Below are 17,165 nucleotides of genomic sequence, written 5' to 3'. Positions count from 1 at the left end.
TTTTTTTTTACAATGGTAGATTTGTTTGTAATCAAAATTCTCCTTTCTACTTCTCAGAGGTACCCACGGGTACATGGCTCCAGAGGTGCTTCAGAAGGGAACAGCATATGACAGCAGTGCAGACTGGTTCTCGTTAGGCTGCATGCTTTTCAAACTTCTGAGAGGGTGAGTGAAGTTTCATGTCACATCTGCTTTTTTCTTTCTCTCTTTTTTTTTTTTTTAATTGCGTGGGCCCCATCACTGTCTGTCCCCTGAAATACTAACATGCATATAGTGCATATAGTATATTTTATCTAAAACAATATTTTACTGCCATCCCTGCACATTAGACCACATCTTCACATGAGATTAAAGTAGGCTTTTTTTGCTTCCAAAGCCAACAAAATTTAAGCCCTGCTTGCTTTAGTATGTACAGGTTTGGGGCAGTGAGGAAGGTAGATGATCTGATTTGACTTCTACTGATAGCAATTTACTCATCTGTTGACAATAACTAAGCATTTTAGATGAATATGTGATTCATTGCTTAAATGTACTTAGCAGCCCTGTTGAGTTGGGGACTTCATCACAGTCTTAAGACCTTCCTTTAAGGTGAAAATCCTCGCTACATTGTTCCCTTTCTGGCATGATACTCGACCTTTCCTTCTTTAGTTTTTGGATACGTTGTATTGCGTGGATGCTTTCAGTTTCTGAATTTGGCCATGTTGGTATACAAAAGTTAAGATAATTACAGCTTTGTCAACTGTTACCTTCTCAGTAACTTTGTGTCTATGTAGAATTTAAGGGATTTATCTGAACACTCAATAAGCAGTGATTGGCAGGTATGTGTTGAAAATCACATCCTCGGTGTTAATGGCAAAGCAGAAATAATCTTTAAAAATTTTCCAAGTGCTTCTTTATAAAGATTGTTCATCAGTTAAATTTTACTGTGCCCTTGCACATAGTTAATTATAAGGTTTTTACCTCTATGCATTCCAAACACTGTATAAAGGAAAATAAGTTTGTGACTGCTGAAGGGAAGTAGGCCTTATCAGTTAATGTTAATTGTTCACAAAATAGGTTAAATGTAAGTGTGCAAATAAATAAAGCAATGGTATCTAAGTTGGAAAATAAAGCATTTAGAAGTCTAGATGGCATCACGCAGCTGTGAGCAATATCCATCTCTGCAGTCACTCACTGAAGAATTCTGTAGGCAGCAAGACACAGAACAGTTTGGGTTTGCTGGGAGAAGAAAGGAGAGCGTGTCATGCAGAGGACAACTGTGGACTCCTCAGCTTGTCTTCTCAGCCTTCCTTTTGAAAAGGGGCTAGGCACAGCATTTGGCTGACCCCGGCAGGATTCTTCCTTCACGTAATAGCACCTAGAGATAAGTGATCCAGTTTACCATGAGCACTGGTGCTTGCAGGGTGGGATAGCTCAGTCTGTGGGCTGTGGTTCTTCCTGACAGGGATGTGCGGGGTGCTGTCAGTGCTTGGCTGGGAGCCAGAGCATTATTCACTGAGAACTATCCTCCTTAATCTGTTCTGAAGCCAATTAAGCAACTTGCATCCCCAAACAAGGATTGGGCACATGGTGCCATTTCTTGGTGTTTAATAAGTTAAATCTGGCAGAAAATCCAGCCCATAAGTCCGCAGTGAATCATTTGTTTCCCTGATCTGCTCAGAACCTTGTTGTCAAAATATATGAGGCTATCCGGCCTCGTATTAAGCCGTTTTCTCTTGCCTTGTTACCTGTCATGGCTAAAAACAAAACTGAAGGTCTGCTCAGTCCATCAGATCCATTCTTTAGTAATGATTTTGAAGATAAATGGGAAGTAACTCTTGAGTAGCCGGTCCTCAGTTGAAATGAGCTAGAACACACTGCCAGGTGGCAACACAGAGTGATTTTTAATAGCTAACAAGTGTATTAATAGGCAAATAACGGTTCAATTTTGAAAAAGAGCATTCGCATGAGGTTTTGAAGACAACTAGGAAATAAGGAATATACTCTCAATCCAATAAAAATATCTCAGTTTGAAAAATGAAAAAGTTACTGCTTTCTTTCATGCTGCTGTTTAAGTACTGCATGGTTAAATCTGTAATATTTTAAGGTCTTCTGTGGCTAAAACGAAACATTCAAACTCTCAAAAACAGAATAACAAAACATTAAAGGGATAAAGCTGGTAATTTACCATACCTCATCAAATATATTCCCAGTCAGTAATGTAGTGGTGTTCATTATTATCTTCTGTTTCATCCACTTTAAGATCTTACTTCATTTTCCCCATATAGATCAGCAGTAAGACTGTAGGTTGTATAGATCAGTGTGCTTAAATATCTCTATTAAAATAGCTGTTGAGGGTTCTTTGGTTAGGTGGAGCTGTTCTGTGTTTTAGGAGACGCAGATATAATTGGAAAGGGGTTTGAAACACCATCTTTAAAACTACTTGTTTTATTGTTCTGCAGGACAGGATTGATGAGGTGGAAGAATGGGACTAAAAGGATGCTACACTCTTTCCTGGGGTTGCCACAGCTGAAATAACCTGATATGTTATGGCTTTACATTTATTAGTGCATTTTCTTATTTCTACAGTCACAGTCCTTTCAGACAGCACAAAACCAAAGATAAGCATGAGATCGACCGGATGACGCTCACCGTGGTAAGGATCATGGTGGCAGTTGCAGTTACATTCCTCTTGTTTACTAAACTCCCATTTCCTCTAAAAAGTGGGAAATAGCCTGCTTTCTGAGCAAGCTGTATTTACACATGAAAGAGTTGTTTACAAATGCTGTCGAAGAATGTTGCTTTGCTATGTGGAGAAGGCAGGTCACAGTACTTCTGTAATTAAATGTCTCTTTTTGTACATCTTTTTTCACAGAATGTGGAGTTACCAGATTCATTTTCTCCTGAACTAAAATCCCTTTTGGAAGGGCTCCTGCAACGGGATGTTAGCAAGAGACTTGGGTGCCAAGGAAGAAGGTAGGTGTTATCTTCTTGGACCACTGCCTTTAAAGATCACCACTTCTCTGTAAGTGAATGAATTAGTTTTGAGTAAAAACCAGCTTCCTGTTATGAGGATTTTATTTTATATATTTTTTTAAGAAAACATTAAAAAGTGCAGTTGCATGGAATTACATTTCAGCTTCCTTTGGTTTGCACAAATCTTTGGACAATTTTTGTCATTAAAGGCACTTTTTTCTCCACCCAAGTTCTCTGCAATCATGCTCATATCAGATGGTGTTTATATATATTTGATTATGGATGTTCATATTTTTGTCCCTTTATTGTTTTTTGTTTTTGCCATATTGGGATGAAGTTGTAATACTTCATTCGGTCATATTAATTGCTAAAATTCCTTGCTTTTATAAAGGAAAAAAAAAATACAACAAAACAAGCATGGAAAGCCACGGATACTTCCTTTTCATTTTGGGTTGCCTTTTGCCAGATATAAATGTTTCATTTAATGAGTCTAAGGAAAAAAGACTTTTTTTTAACTGGTCACAAAGTACTATTTGCTTCTGCTGTGCTTATCTTATTTATAGCTGTTAACTAAAATTGTTGTTATCACCTATTTAAAAACCTAGTGCATTTCTTCTGAGACTGGGAAAGAAAATTATGAGAAGAGTAAAGAACTGTAGAGAAATCATTGGCAATGTATGCTACCTGTAATTAGTAGTCCCTACTGAGGCTGGCTGTAATTCCAGTGAGGTGCTCTGATCGTTTTTGTATCATGGAGCCTTCAATGATAATGGCCTGTCTGAAATTGCTTTTCAGCCTTGGGCCTATTGAGAGCAGTTGTTTACTTTGCCATAAATGAGGTATAATATCAAATGGAGTAGAGTAAGTTTGTTATTTAGAAGCAATGTATGGGATCTGACAATGGAAGAGAACTGTTTATTGTTAGAAATGATGGAATACCATAAAAAAATGAGGGTGATTGTTTGCCAGAGTTACAGCTTTTTCCAATGTTTCCACATTAAAGTCTTCTCTTTTGTTGTTTACTTAGGAATACTTTTTTTTTTTAAAGAGAAGTCATTTTACTGATGCTTTCAAGTGATACAAATGCTTGACCTTTGAAAGCTTTAGATTTCTCAAAGATAATTTGGTTTGAAGGCCCTTTTGTTTTGTTGACTTCAGTTACTTTCATTTTGCAGTGCACAAGAAGTAAAAGAACATCCTTTCTTCAAAGGGATTGATTGGCAGCAAGTGTATTTACAAAAGGTAAAGGACTAAGAGGGTAACCATAACTTACTTGGTAAAGCAGTAAAAATAAAGTATGCCTGAACAGGTGATGGATGGAAAAGTTGTGTGTTCCTGTCCCCAGAACAGATACTCACTTGCACGAAAGCACGGTGAATGGTTGATGAGAACTGTTGGGCATTCATTGTTAGAAGTCTTCCTGATCAGTAGCACTGAATTATTTGTTATCGGGGTTAAATGACAATGTGGATTCTTCTGCTTGGCTGTCTCAAAAATGCATTATTTTTTTTCCAACAGAGTTTTTTGAAAGCTTTTACTAAATTAGTGAGAATTTATTTATCTACAGAATGTATTTAAATAATGTCCGTTAATTTGTCTGTAATTATGCTGCTTTGAATTTCTAGTATCCTCCACCATTGATCCCTCCCCGGGGAGAAGTAAATGCAGCAGACGCTTTTGATATTGGGTCATTTGATGAAGAGGACACTAAAGGAATTAAGGTATACAACTTTAAACAATATGTAAAGAATGGCAATTTGACACTTGTACTCATCCCTTCATGTGTGGCATGCCATTCCTTTGCTTCAGGGGCAAGGAACTGTTTTCAGGTTTGTAAACTTAATCTGTGCCCTTATGAAGTGGTAGTTTGGGCTAGTTGGCTGTTTTTTGTTGGTGATAGTGTTTTTTTTCACTTGTCAAATCTTTATTTTTAGTTTGACTGAAGTCTACTTTCCTATCCAAATGTTTATATGATAAAAATAAATATTTCAAATGGCCAGACAAATTCTGGGAAATCCTTCGTTTTCAGGAGTACTTAATAGTTTGCAGTTTTAAAAATTGTATCTAGTTCCTGGTATGGGGAGTGGAAAAAAACCTGCTGTTCCCAAAACATTGTTTGACTTAAATGTACGTTCAGTAGAAATGCCAAATAATTTTGTAATTTCTTATATTTTTAGGGTGATGCTTTTGGGACTCACAGTAACATTTTTATTGCTGGTGAAGTTCTTTGTTGGGTTAGTTACATGTACACCTTGGGTATCAGTAGCAAATGAGAATAGCACATGAAGACAGAATGTATAACACAGCTCTCACGCAATGAATTAAGGAGAAAAAAATAGCCTCTTAGTTTATGAGACTAACATTATCTTCCTGTTGCATATTCCGACTGCAAAACACATTAGGAATGTGAATCCTCTTGATATTCTGAAGGAGGTCTTTTTTTTTTTCTTTTCTTTTTTAATTCTGGAGAACATGCAGTTGATAATTTGAGAGTTGTCTAGGATTTCTGGAAGTTATTTTTGGAAATGACTTCTCATTGTGTAAATGCAGTGTTTGCAGTGTTTTTGAATAAGTTCTTGTACAGGTTGCAGCTGAAACCTTGTACCCGCAGTGCTGTGTATTATCAGAGGAATGTCCAGTCATCTGAAAACCTATTTTGGAGAAAAATACTAGTGAAAGCTTGGATAAATTATGCTAAATCATATTTTAATAGTGCTTCCTTATGTTCAGCCAGTACAGTGGAAAATTCTTGAAATAACAAACTGTATATTAATGTAGCATCTTTGTAAGGTAGAAAAGTAATGAGAGTAACTACCAAGTCCTGATACTATTGAAAAATCTAAGGAAAACCATACAAAGGAAAAAAAAAAAAAAGGAGCTATAGCTGCTGGCCTATTCCCAACCCATGTGGTACATCCCCTCTCCTGCACCTTCCCTGGAGGCTTTGGGACAGCAGTTGGACCAGTGCTTCACTTAGGTCTGTCCCATTTGCTGCTTTTATGATGTATTTCCTCAACAAATCAAGCTTTATTCTTGTTATTACAGAAGTGAGTCAGGAGAGAAACTAATTGCTCTAAGCTTGATAAGCAAAAAAACATGTGAGCTACTCACTGTGCCTAAAAAAGGAACTTGCCTGTCAGTGTCACCTGCTGTGATTACAGAAGTTGGCATAGAAAGGATTTTACGTGTTTAAAGAGAAATGCAGAGATCCCAAGATGTTCTTTATCCCAGAAAATTTCACATCTTCGCTGTCAGCGTGGGTCTAACAGGATACCAGCTCCCTGAAGCTCTGCAATGCTGTAATCCCAGAATTTGTAAATTCAATTCCAGAAGAACACCTCGCAAGGAGAAGCCGGGTGGTCTTTGTATTCCCTTAGGATGGTTGATCTGATGTTCTCCTCAAGGCTTGTACCTGTCAGTTGTACAGCCAGATCTCTTTGTGTAACCTTTACTTGGGCTGCCCATAAGGTAAACCTGTCCTTAGCCCCAAGTGGATGGGGACACGGTGCACAGCTGCTGGCCGTGCAGGTTCACGGGGACACCGCCACCCCCGGGAGGGGGCTCGGTAACCCCATCCCTCCCACTCAGCTGCCACCGGGCGTTCCTTAGCATGACAGTGTCAGTGCTGGGTGCTGGGCTCCCCTCGCTCCTGCTGCAGGTTATATTTACCCCGCGGTGCGTCCCGTGACACCCCGAGGGACGCGTGCCCTGGAGGTGGCAGGCTGAGTGGGACAGCGGTGGATGGAGGCTGATGTGGCCTGGGGGCTGGCTCTTCCCTTGGCACAGCGCTGTGAACAAAAGTCCAGTTCTCTGTTGACCCATCCCCACGTGAAAATCTTCAATAATTGTGGATTGAAAACATTGATCGCTTTTTGTGCCTTGTGGCTAAACCCAGTGTGTTGTGGTACCAAGCAGTGCCCCTTCTGAAGACCCTGAACTTCGGTCCCTTCAGTGCAAGTCAGTGCAAGTACTGTACGTAGGTAGGGGTGAAGGGAGAGAGAAGCCAAATAACAGGAAAATAATGAGGCCTGCAGCATTCATTACTGAATTCTAGAGGTTTATCATTAGGAATGTACAATTAAGTTCTGAAAGCATGGAAGGCATCATTGTTTAAAAGGTACTGTTTAATTTAGAGTCCTAATACTGCATAATCTATTTATACTTAATTTGTCGTACTGGAATTTTTGTGCAGACAAACTTTTTAATACTATTAGGCATTTTGTTAACATTGATTATGCAACAAAGTTAAGAATCCACTACTTGCATTTTAAATAATTACCAAACATAAAAACTAGAGAACATAATGGGACAAGGTTGAGTAAGGCTTTTAGAGCTTTCAGACCAAACAAGTTTTGAACAGGTGGTTTGTTCTTGCCGTATAAATTAAGATATATGCTTAAATTAGTATCTCTGCTTTCTCTTGTGGGTACCTGTTGGTTCAGGTAAGGTTAGAGTTCAGTGCATCTTTTACAATAATCCTGTTATATGGAAAACTTCTGGGGACAAGAATAGTAGAACTTACTAAAATGCTGTTTTTTATGTTGTTTTTCTCTTGCAAGCTGCTTGATAGTGACCAGGAATTATATAAGAACTTCCCTCTGGTAATATCGGAGCGTTGGCAGCAAGAAGTAGCAGAAACTGTTTATGATGCAGTAAATGCAGACACAGATAAAATTGAGGCCAGAAAAAGGGCTAAAAATAAGCAGCTTGGCCATGAGGAAGGTAATCTTTCAAATACACTTCTCTTCATCTTTTACTGCTAGATAGTAGTAATTCATGTGTTTGAAGTTCCACACAACAGACTCTCATATTACTGTCACTCACCAGTAATTGTTAGAATTCATTTAGTCACTATTGTGTTTCTTAAGATGTTTCTTAATGTTTTGAAATGCTGTATGATGGCATAATGTTTTGGAAAGTCTTTTGTAGTGTCTTGTAAAGATTATTATGTACAACCTTTCATCGTTTTTGTTTATTGTGCGTGCTCAGAAAAGGGTATGTGGGATTTGTTATCATTACAAAGAAGACAGGGAATATAACACGAGGTCCTTCACAGCACACTTCACTGGTGTGCACAGGAATGTTGCACTGCAAACTCTGAACTTTGGATAGCAGTATATCATTCTTTTAATAGTAAGCCAGGTTTTAAGAACCAAATTCAGTTCTTAGTTACTCCACTGCAGTCTCATCAGCTCACGTAATTAAGGCAGAATCGGCAGAATTGTGCCTTTGCACACAGAACCCTTACTGCACGCCTGTTGGTAGCACACTGAGTCACACGTTTGGGGCTACATCCTTCATCAACATATCACATCTGCAGCATGTTTTTAGGCTGTGCCTTGTTTTCCACACTGATGTTTCCTGTCATTACAGATTATGCACTTGGGAAGGATTGTATCATGCATGGATACATGCTGAAATTGGGGAACCCATTCTTGACTCAGTGGCAACGTCGTTACTTTTACCTCTTCCCAAACAGACTTGAATGGCGAGGAGAAGGAGAGTCACGGGTAAGTCAGGTTACTCCAGGGAGCAGCAGCTTCCAGGGGCGTGAGAGACAGGTGTCTCTTGAGGCAAATCTGAGAATTCATACTCAGATATACCTTCCACAAAGGAGAATTTTGTCTGAGTAATCACCCAGTGGATTTGAGTCACTACTCAAGGAAACTTATCTCAAGTTTTGCCTTAGTTAATGGATAGCTACACTGCATTGAGGAAACATAAAATTGTCTTGAGAAACCTGTTTACTTTGTTTCATTGTGCTTTTAAAGTAATTTGGTAGTTCATGGTGTCATTTTTCATTTAGGACCGCTGGACTATTTATACAAAAAAACATAAACTGGTAAGGTCATAAATGCTATAGCATTTTGTTTCAAAGAAAATGCTATAGTAACCTTAGTTTAGTCCAGCTGTGATCATGTAGTTGGCAGATCACTTGTATGTTTAGTTAAGTAAGGGTTTGGAGTTCTGAAATGTTCTCATCTTATGGTCTGCAGGGAAACCTTTGCTGCAAACTGCTATATATGTTTGCTTCTGCGTCAGTGTATAGTGCTTAAGTATTCCCTTTCAGCTTTTTGGTATAGTCAGTAAGGCGGTCTTGTTTTTTTTTTTAAACAGCAGTAATGTTTGGAAAATATATAAAATTATATGCAATTCTCTTGAGGGAAGATAGTGAATATTTTGTATGTAGACACACCTATTGGTAGATTCTTATTTCATACTGTCATCATTGGCTCTTTTAGCTTATATTTTGTTGTCTCTGTTTAAGTAACCAAGCCCCTTGCTAAATCTCTCTTACCTTATAATCTATTTTTAGTTCACTACTCACCCTTCAGAAGTAAAGAATGTTTGATATGACAATGCTGTTAAGTTGGTAAATGACAGTTAATGTTTGTAACTTCATTCATGTGTCTAATCCAGAAAAAAATAGCCATTGGTTTTATTTGATGGGCAACAGGTTTTTTTCATATCATTTCTCTGCTTTATTTTTGTAAATACTACAGCAAAACCTGTTGACAATGGAACAAATAGTATCTGTTGAAGAAACACAAATTAAAGATAAGAAATGCATCTTACTGAGAATTAAAGGAGGAAAACAGTTTGTCCTACAGTGTGAGGTAAGACGCTTGTTTTTCCATAACTCTTAATCAGACATTTTACATGTGATAGAACAATTGAGCATTTTTTCAGGACCTCCCAGTGTATGTTGACCAGTGCACTTTATGTAGCTAACCTTAACCTAAGTGAAACTAGGAAGTTCTTATCACACTATAGTTCTGAAAGCAGGAGACCTGCAGGTGTGCCACTTTGTGTCATGGATTTCAATGGCATTTGGGCCAAAATGAACTGAGTTTATTAAGTAAAAACTTCAAAACTTCTCAACCTACATGAGCTTCTAAGGCTGTGTTGGCACACGCAACTCACTGCAGCTGGTACATGGTAGTTGATGTGTGTGCAAGGGAGGAAGCACACAACTCCTCAAACGATTTGGACCATCTGTACTTGCTGCTGATGTGCCTGACTTTGGCAGGGCGATGGAGAAGCAAAGGGCTGTGTGTTTTCAACATCCAGAGCTACTAGTTCCCTCAGGAAATTAAAATAAGTTGCTCTAAGTGCTATTGAAAGGAGAAGACACTATTGGCAGTTTTACTACGAAGTGCCAAACTACTTCTGTATCTCTTTCAGAGTGACCCAGAATTTGTTCAGTGGAAAAAAGAGCTGACAGAAGCTTTTACTGAGGCACAGAGGTTGCTGCGTCGGGCTCCAAAGTTTCTCAATAAATCTCGCTCAACAGTTGTAGAGCTTTCAAAGCCACCGCTCAGCCACAGGAATAGCAATGGTCTGTAGGAGAACAAAGTTCACTTAGGGAAAGCTACTGCGTGAACATGTTGAGTTTCACAGAATCCTTATGAATTACTTTGTGCAGTCCTGGAAGCGGGATGTGCTTAGGAGAGGAAGAATTAGATGTTTACAGCATGGGATAATGTCAGAACTCTGTCTCTGGAGGTGGTGAAGACTGGAACAATGGCAAGTGAATTCATGCTCCTAGCAGTGGTGGAAACTATCACATGTAGAGGCTGCATATTGCTCCCATGCATTCCTGCACCCTGGCGGTGTCTGGAAACGGTCCGTTACTCTAGAACTACTGATGGAAGGAAGATGCTGTTTTCTCTGCAATACCCTTGTTTGGTGCATACCAAGCCTGGAAACTGAAGTGGTTACTGCTGGCTAGAATTACACTTGTGTGTGATACCGACAAATCCCTCAACTTTGGAAGGAGCTGCAGACTTGCCATGTTGGATAACCTTTAATCTGTCGTGTTGCCATGTTCTTTCCGACCATTACTGCTGACTTTATAATAACCTTTCTCCATACTGCTGATGATCAACAGTGTGACTCTTATGCACTTCAAAGTACTGAATTCTAACTGTCCTGTGGTTTAAATGTTATTGCTACTTCATGGAAGCATTGAACTCAAGTTATTCACTTGGTTTGTTGTACTCGGTAATAGTAGCTACCACCGTTTTGCTTCTTCTACGTATATGCAGTACTATAACTGACACAATAGAGTAATAACTGGTGAAGAGGAATTTATGGTAGCTTCATCTAGTGCTCTGTTGTATAAATTGACTATTTTAGCACAGTTTTTAAAGAGCAGATTCCTTTTGACAAGTTTACAGTGAATATAAAGACAGTTCTTTTCCATTTCAGGTCAACTGCACTTTTTAAAAATTAAAAAGAAATTATTCAAATCCAATGCATTCTAGTGCATGTACTGGGTTAAGATGTCTGGGTACCTCGGTACGTATTCTGGATCACTCTTCAGTTACGGGACTTGTGGATCCTTGTCTGTTGTACACAAACATAAGCAAGTGTGTTCTCATAGCATAGCTATCCCAGACTTTCACTGTAGCTGAGCTCTGGAGGTCGTGCTTACATCACATGGCTCGGCTTGCAAAAGGATTTTTAATTTTCTTTTCTAGAGAATTCAAAATGTCCACATTGAAAACAGTCTGAGAATACTGAGGATGGAACTCACAAAATGAGCTGATCAAATGCCAGATTTATATTAATTCTGCCTGAGACATCAGTCCTGTCATGTGGAAACTCTTTGCAAAAGTAACGATATAATCCCTAACTGGTAGACAACTTTAAGCATGTGATGTCAGCCTCTCCCTAGTCATTGTGATGTTTTATAAGAGTTCTGTCAGGGCCAAATTTAAGCTTTTTTTTTTTTTTCTGATTCTGTGAATGCCTTAGAGAACATTTTCTGCCCAGTTACAGTGGTACAGCTCTCATAGTCCCTGAAGATGGTGAGAACTGCATCCCTGTAAGTGGGAACAGAAGCTGCACCAACAGCATACTCTCTCCACCTGGTGTGCACAGTTTGTCTCGCTTGTGTTGCTAGCAGATAACCACAGAGTTGTAGACTTATGTCCTTTGTAGAAAAAATTACAAATTGGCGTAAGTAGGAGAGCTGTTTTGAAAGTATTTGTTTATTGAACACTCTAGTGATAAAATCGGATGTATTTGCTTCTAAAAGTGAGAGTGGCTTAACTGCATAGCGTGTGCTTTCACAAGTGTGCAAACTCTTTGGTACAAGCTGGTGCAGCATAAAAGGAAAAATGTGTTTTGGGAGATACCCCATGTGAGTCAGGCGATATCTTTTTGTGAGTTTATCCCATTTATTTTTTTATTTACTCTGTAAAAAGAGTGCTGATGTCTCTGTCCTTGCTGGTAAGTGATGTTCAGTGCCTCAGCATCCTCTGTAAGGAGAAGTTGTGGTATTTACTGAAGTTGGAATACAAAATGTCTCATCTTACTGGTGTTGACTGTGCACAGGGTGTCATTAAGGTTCTCCTGCAATACCATGCAATGCTTTTATTTTTCTTGTGGATTTGGGAAGAAAACTCCAGTTATGATAAACTCTTCTCTTAGCTCTCTTGTAACTTGTTCATATTTCCTTAGTTCCTTACTGGTTCTGTTTTCCTCTTTAGTTGTTTTCCACGGCTGCTTTGTACGATAGGTCCCTGTTGGCAGAGGCTGGCAGTTTGTGATGCAGCACACCGTAGCTCTGGGCTCCGTAAGGTGGGGTAGATCTGCAGCTGGCATATGGTGCCTCAAAACCACAGGTATTAGACAAAACAACGGCTGTGCATGACTTACAGGAATAGGCATATTTGAAGGGCAGTGGAGTTGGGGTGGCCGTCGGACACGCTCGTTAACCTGGGGCTGATTGCCTCGCCTGCGTCAGCGGTGGCTGGGGCTGGCTGGCAGCCGAGTGCCATCCACAGCACCGGCTGGGACAGGAGGGCAGCGTTCCTGTCCTGTAGTCTGATTTATCAGTGACATGTAGAAGATCTGTACTGCTCACTCACACGGCCGTGCTGGTACGGGAAGAGAGGTTACCAGAGCAAGAACCCCGCACGCGTTGCCCACGTTATGGCCCCAGCAACGAGGGAAACTCTGCGGAAAGATCCGGGTCTCGTGGTGTGGGGAGAGGTCTGGAATTTGGCCATTCAAAGCACGGGTGCCGTGCTACCCCTAGCTGGTCGTTCCCGGTCTAGGTACTACATTCTCCAAAGGTTTTTCTTGGACAAAGATGCTTGATGGTCTTATTTTACATGAGGGTCTTCAGGTGTACGCGTAGAAAATGTTGTTGAACATTGAGAAAGTAAGGCACGGCATGAATTTTATGCATGTTGACCACATTGGTAGGGCTTGTTTTAAAGTTCAGGGAAGTAAAGATAAAAGAAATTAGAGCTTCAGGCATCAACAGAACCAAGTGAATGATTAAGCACAGATTTTTAAACAAATCTTCTAAAAGTCCTATAAAAAATGCTTCTGTACCGAAGATTTATGCACATAGGGAAATGGTTTCTTACATTTCAAAATAGGAGACGAGATGCTAGATAAAGCCATATCGAATACTCCCCTGATGTATCCACATGCCGTCTGCGTTGCAGGGATTATTTTCTAGTTATTCCTTGTGTCCGATGAATGAGCTGATACACGCAGGAAGGCTAGATCCTGGAAAGCAAGTGCGTGGGTGACGTGACTGTCAAAGATGTGTGATTTCTGTGGGAGCTGGACTCAGGGGCTTCGCAGTACCTTCCAGAAGAGCTGGGGCTCTGCTCTGTTTTCTTTTCTATTCCTTTTTCTTTTTTCTTTTTTTTTTTTCCCCACTGTGAGGTAGGGGGGCAGTTCTGATGTGTGGGACTTGCTGTAATTTAGTGGCTCATTTTAAAGATGGGGATACAGCAGAATCTTGCCAGGTTCAGACTTTGACAGATTGCCATGTAAGTGCAGGAGGAGCACCCCACCAGTTACTCAGGCTGCAAGCAGTGTGTCCCCAGGGGCACGAGCACGGTGTTCCCTGCCAAGTGTTCCCTGTGTGCCAGCTGAGACGTTCCGTCATTGCCAGCATAAATTTGGCAATTCTGTTCAAATTTGGTGATTATTTTGCATACTTATGCAACTGTTAAAGGAACGTATTTATATAAAATCCTTCATTCAACTGCAGGCTATCCACTTCTCTAAGTTTTACAGCCTCTTGGTGTTACTTATGCTCCAGCTTGGTCTGGTGAGGTCTAAGGCTGCAGTCCTGTTGTGCCACATGGGGATGAGCCTGGTGGCACAGATCTGGAGCCGCTGCAGTTGGTGCTGATGTTCCCAGCGTGGTGCCCCCGCCAGGCTTTGGAGCAAAGGCTCTGAGCATGGTGGTGACTGCAGGACGTGGCTGGGGGACGTGGGCAGCGCTCTGCTGCATGGTGCAGGGCTGGGACGTGCGCCTCCGGTCAGATGCCCCTCGAGTCCAGCAGCTCTCCTTCAGAAAAGCAGCAGCAGTTTTCTTCTCCTTCTGCTGAGGCTGAAAAAAAAAAAAAATGAATAGGATCACCAGGTTGGGCTTGGTTTCACAATAAACGCGGGTGTTTGCAGCCCAGCGTTTAGATAATAGAAGTATTGTGAATTTGGTGCTAAACAAATCCGAGTTGTGATGCTGGTGATGCCGCCGTGGCTCTGCAGCTCCTGTCCGCAAGGAGCTGTGTGCTGCGGAGTTACTGTGGGCTTCAGCCTCAGGTGGCAGGAGATGTGTCTGGGGACAGGGGAGGCCCTGCAGCTCTGCGCCTTGCTCTTCTTGGCAGCTGATCAGCTTAAGGACGAGATTCTTCTTGCATATCACTTACCTGTCTACGTAGCAAGTCGCATACTGCTTTTACTGTTCCCCACGCAGCAGATGGCAATGACACAGTTACTTTAACTCTGAAATGCTCACACTTTAAGTATATATGGAGGAAGGACTATTTTGAAGTGTACAGTAGAAAGTAAATAGTTCTAGTTGTGTTGATTAATATAAGGAATGAGTCAGTTCTACAAATGAGAAACCTGAAAAGCGTATTTTGAAAAAGCATAGTATTAATTTTAATATTGTAAAAAAAAAAAAAAAAAAGAAAAGGAAAATATCTAAAATATACAGAGAACATATGTATATCCAAATGTCTGAGGAATTTCAAGATAATCTACTTTTGTTTTCTGTTGATTTCTATTCCATGGTGTACATATTGTGTGGATTGAACATTGGCTGTTTTAATACTATTGTTAAATTGTATTTTTATTTTGTGTTAAACTAATCATCACAGACTCAGCTTTATTTTGTTTATGTAAAGGTCGCTATGCTATGTAGGTATAAAACCAAGAATTCTATTTTAACAAAAAGCATTTTATATTATTTATTAAATACATGTTTCTCCAACTTCTGACATTCCACAGAATTTCTGCTCCATATATGTATAGCTTGTCTGAAGAAACGGCAGTTCCTTTCAAACAGGATCAGTCAGCTTTATTCTGTTTTTCAGAATAAAATTGGAATAGTTTCAGTCTGTCCCAGTAACCCGTCTGTTACAGGCATACAGAATTTCATGCGTTATCAGGACCATCTCTAGGTGCAATGGTTTATGAGTGCAGAAACATCTGAAAAATCCTTGCAAATAACCCCTGGGTCTGGGCGCTGTAAATCCCCCTTTGTTCCTGTGTTCCGGTGAGTGACGTTTTATGCACAGTCTGCGGTGGGTGGAACAAGAATGAGTGACCTTAAATCGGGGCAGGGAAGAGTCAGCTCAGATATTAAAAACGCTCTTTAATTGTGAAGTTGATGAACTAATGGAAGAGGGAGCCCGGAGAGGCCGTAGACCTTGAGCCCCAGGATAGAGCAGGAAGCCGTCAGCTCCGAGCCCTTTGTGTCGAGCAGCTTGTGCGGAGCGCTTGGGTTGTAGGGCAGGGATGGGCGAGCTGGCGTCTGGCAGAGGTGGTTGTGGATGTGGCTGGGATGGTCCCCGTGGGCAGCAGCCCTGGAAGTCCATCGGGAGCAGCTCGCCTGGGGCTCCTGAGCCGTGGTCGGGGCATGCGAGTGATTTGGGGCAGCGCCAGAGCCAAAAACCTTTGCTGGAGCGCTGCTGCAGATCTGTAGGTAACAAAGCCAGACACCCCTTCCCAGGCAGGGTACGAAAATAGCACTAAATTCATCAGATAACTCATTTGCTAAAAATACTTCTGCTTTCCCATTGTGGTCTCTGCGGGTTGAGGAGTGTGTTTAGGTGTTGAAGTACGCGCTGCTCACTTCCACCCGCTGTGGCGCTTGGAGCATGTCCCTGTTTGGGTGTAAGGACGACATCTCGAGGGTGAGCTGCTGTGTCTGCCCTGCTGGCAAAGCCACCTCCTCGCTGACACGCGGCGTTGGTGCCGGGGGGGACCCGCAGCAGGACGAGGGGGCTGCTCTCCCCCACCCTGCCTCTTGCCCTGCTTCTCCCTTCCCACCCCATGCCCACCAGGTCCCCCCTGACTCCTGCGCTGGGACAGGAGTGCTCGCACTGCCTGGGGTGCTCTCATGGGGCAGCTGCTGTGGGCTTGGTAGGTGCCAAAGCCATGTGCCTTTAGGAAACCTGAGGATGAGCTCAGAAAGCAGGGGGGGAGTGCCTGGAATCGGTGTGACTCGCTGCTTTGCCAGGCTGGGAAGGGAGGCGGACGCGGGCTGTAGCTGCCGATCGGTGCAGGAGGCTTCCCGGCTGCTTTGTGTTGAGGACAGGGAGAGAGCAGGTGAGACAACAAGAAATGGGTCTGAAAAACAGAATAAAGTGAGAGGATCCTCTGAGAGGTGTTTTCATGAGCACTGTTTCAGTGACTAAATTCAGTCCTTCAAAAAAAAAAAAAAGGAGCAGATTCACATGAATAGCTACTAGTGATTTAAAGAAATATATTGAAAGAGAACCTGTTTTCAATGTGTAATTTAATGGTAAGAAAAGCCAGTATCTGTAAATAACTTTAGATATTGTATCTATGAGAATCATCATTTGTTTTATGTACTTGGCTCTTTTCATATTTATTGTGCAGAGGAGGGTTTGCCCCTTGCTGGTATTTACTACTGCACGTGTGAGGTAGTACTTTCACAGAGACTATGTTCAGAGTTTACAGTCCTCCGCAACTTGTGACGTGCCACACTTAGTTAATTCTGCCATTATTTTTTTAAAGGATTATTTTGGAACAGCTAAGCTGCTTTTGTGTGTTGGTCAACTGCTCTCATACAAAGAGAACCCCAATAAAAAATGTCATTTGAGCGTGTGCTGCCGCTTGGTCCTTTCCCGTCTCGTGGCTGTTCCCGGAGCCTCCGTGGAGATGAACGAAGGTGACCGCAGTTCTTCCCGACAGTCTTGGGG

General features: G+C 41.3%; 1 protein-coding gene across 1 annotated transcript in view; it reads left to right on the top strand.

Annotated features, from left to right (window-relative positions):
* The window catches only part of GRK3 (G protein-coupled receptor kinase 3), a 67,157-nt gene extending 50,092 nt beyond the window's left edge, over positions 1-17,065 (top strand). Inside the window, exons 13-21 of the mRNA XM_082774524.1 lie at positions 58-165; positions 2,569-2,635; positions 2,855-2,955; positions 4,131-4,197; positions 4,581-4,676; positions 7,515-7,677; positions 8,329-8,465; positions 9,459-9,572; positions 10,141-17,065. Coding sequence (XP_082630650.1) covers positions 58-165; positions 2,569-2,635; positions 2,855-2,955; positions 4,131-4,197; positions 4,581-4,676; positions 7,515-7,677; positions 8,329-8,465; positions 9,459-9,572; positions 10,141-10,302 — 1,015 coding nt within the window. The 3' untranslated portion in view covers positions 10,303-17,065. The remainder of the gene's footprint in view (positions 1-57; positions 166-2,568; positions 2,636-2,854; positions 2,956-4,130; positions 4,198-4,580; positions 4,677-7,514; positions 7,678-8,328; positions 8,466-9,458; positions 9,573-10,140) is intronic.
* The last annotated feature ends 100 nt before the right edge of the window (positions 17,066-17,165 follow it).

The sequence above is a fragment of the Aythya marila genome, assembly GCF_965140915.1.
Source record: "Aythya marila genome assembly, chromosome: 17".
Taxonomy (NCBI): Eukaryota; Metazoa; Chordata; class Aves; order Anseriformes; family Anatidae; genus Aythya; species Aythya marila.
The sequence above is the reverse complement of the archived record's forward strand: the minus strand, read 5'-3'. Positions and strand labels throughout refer to the sequence as shown.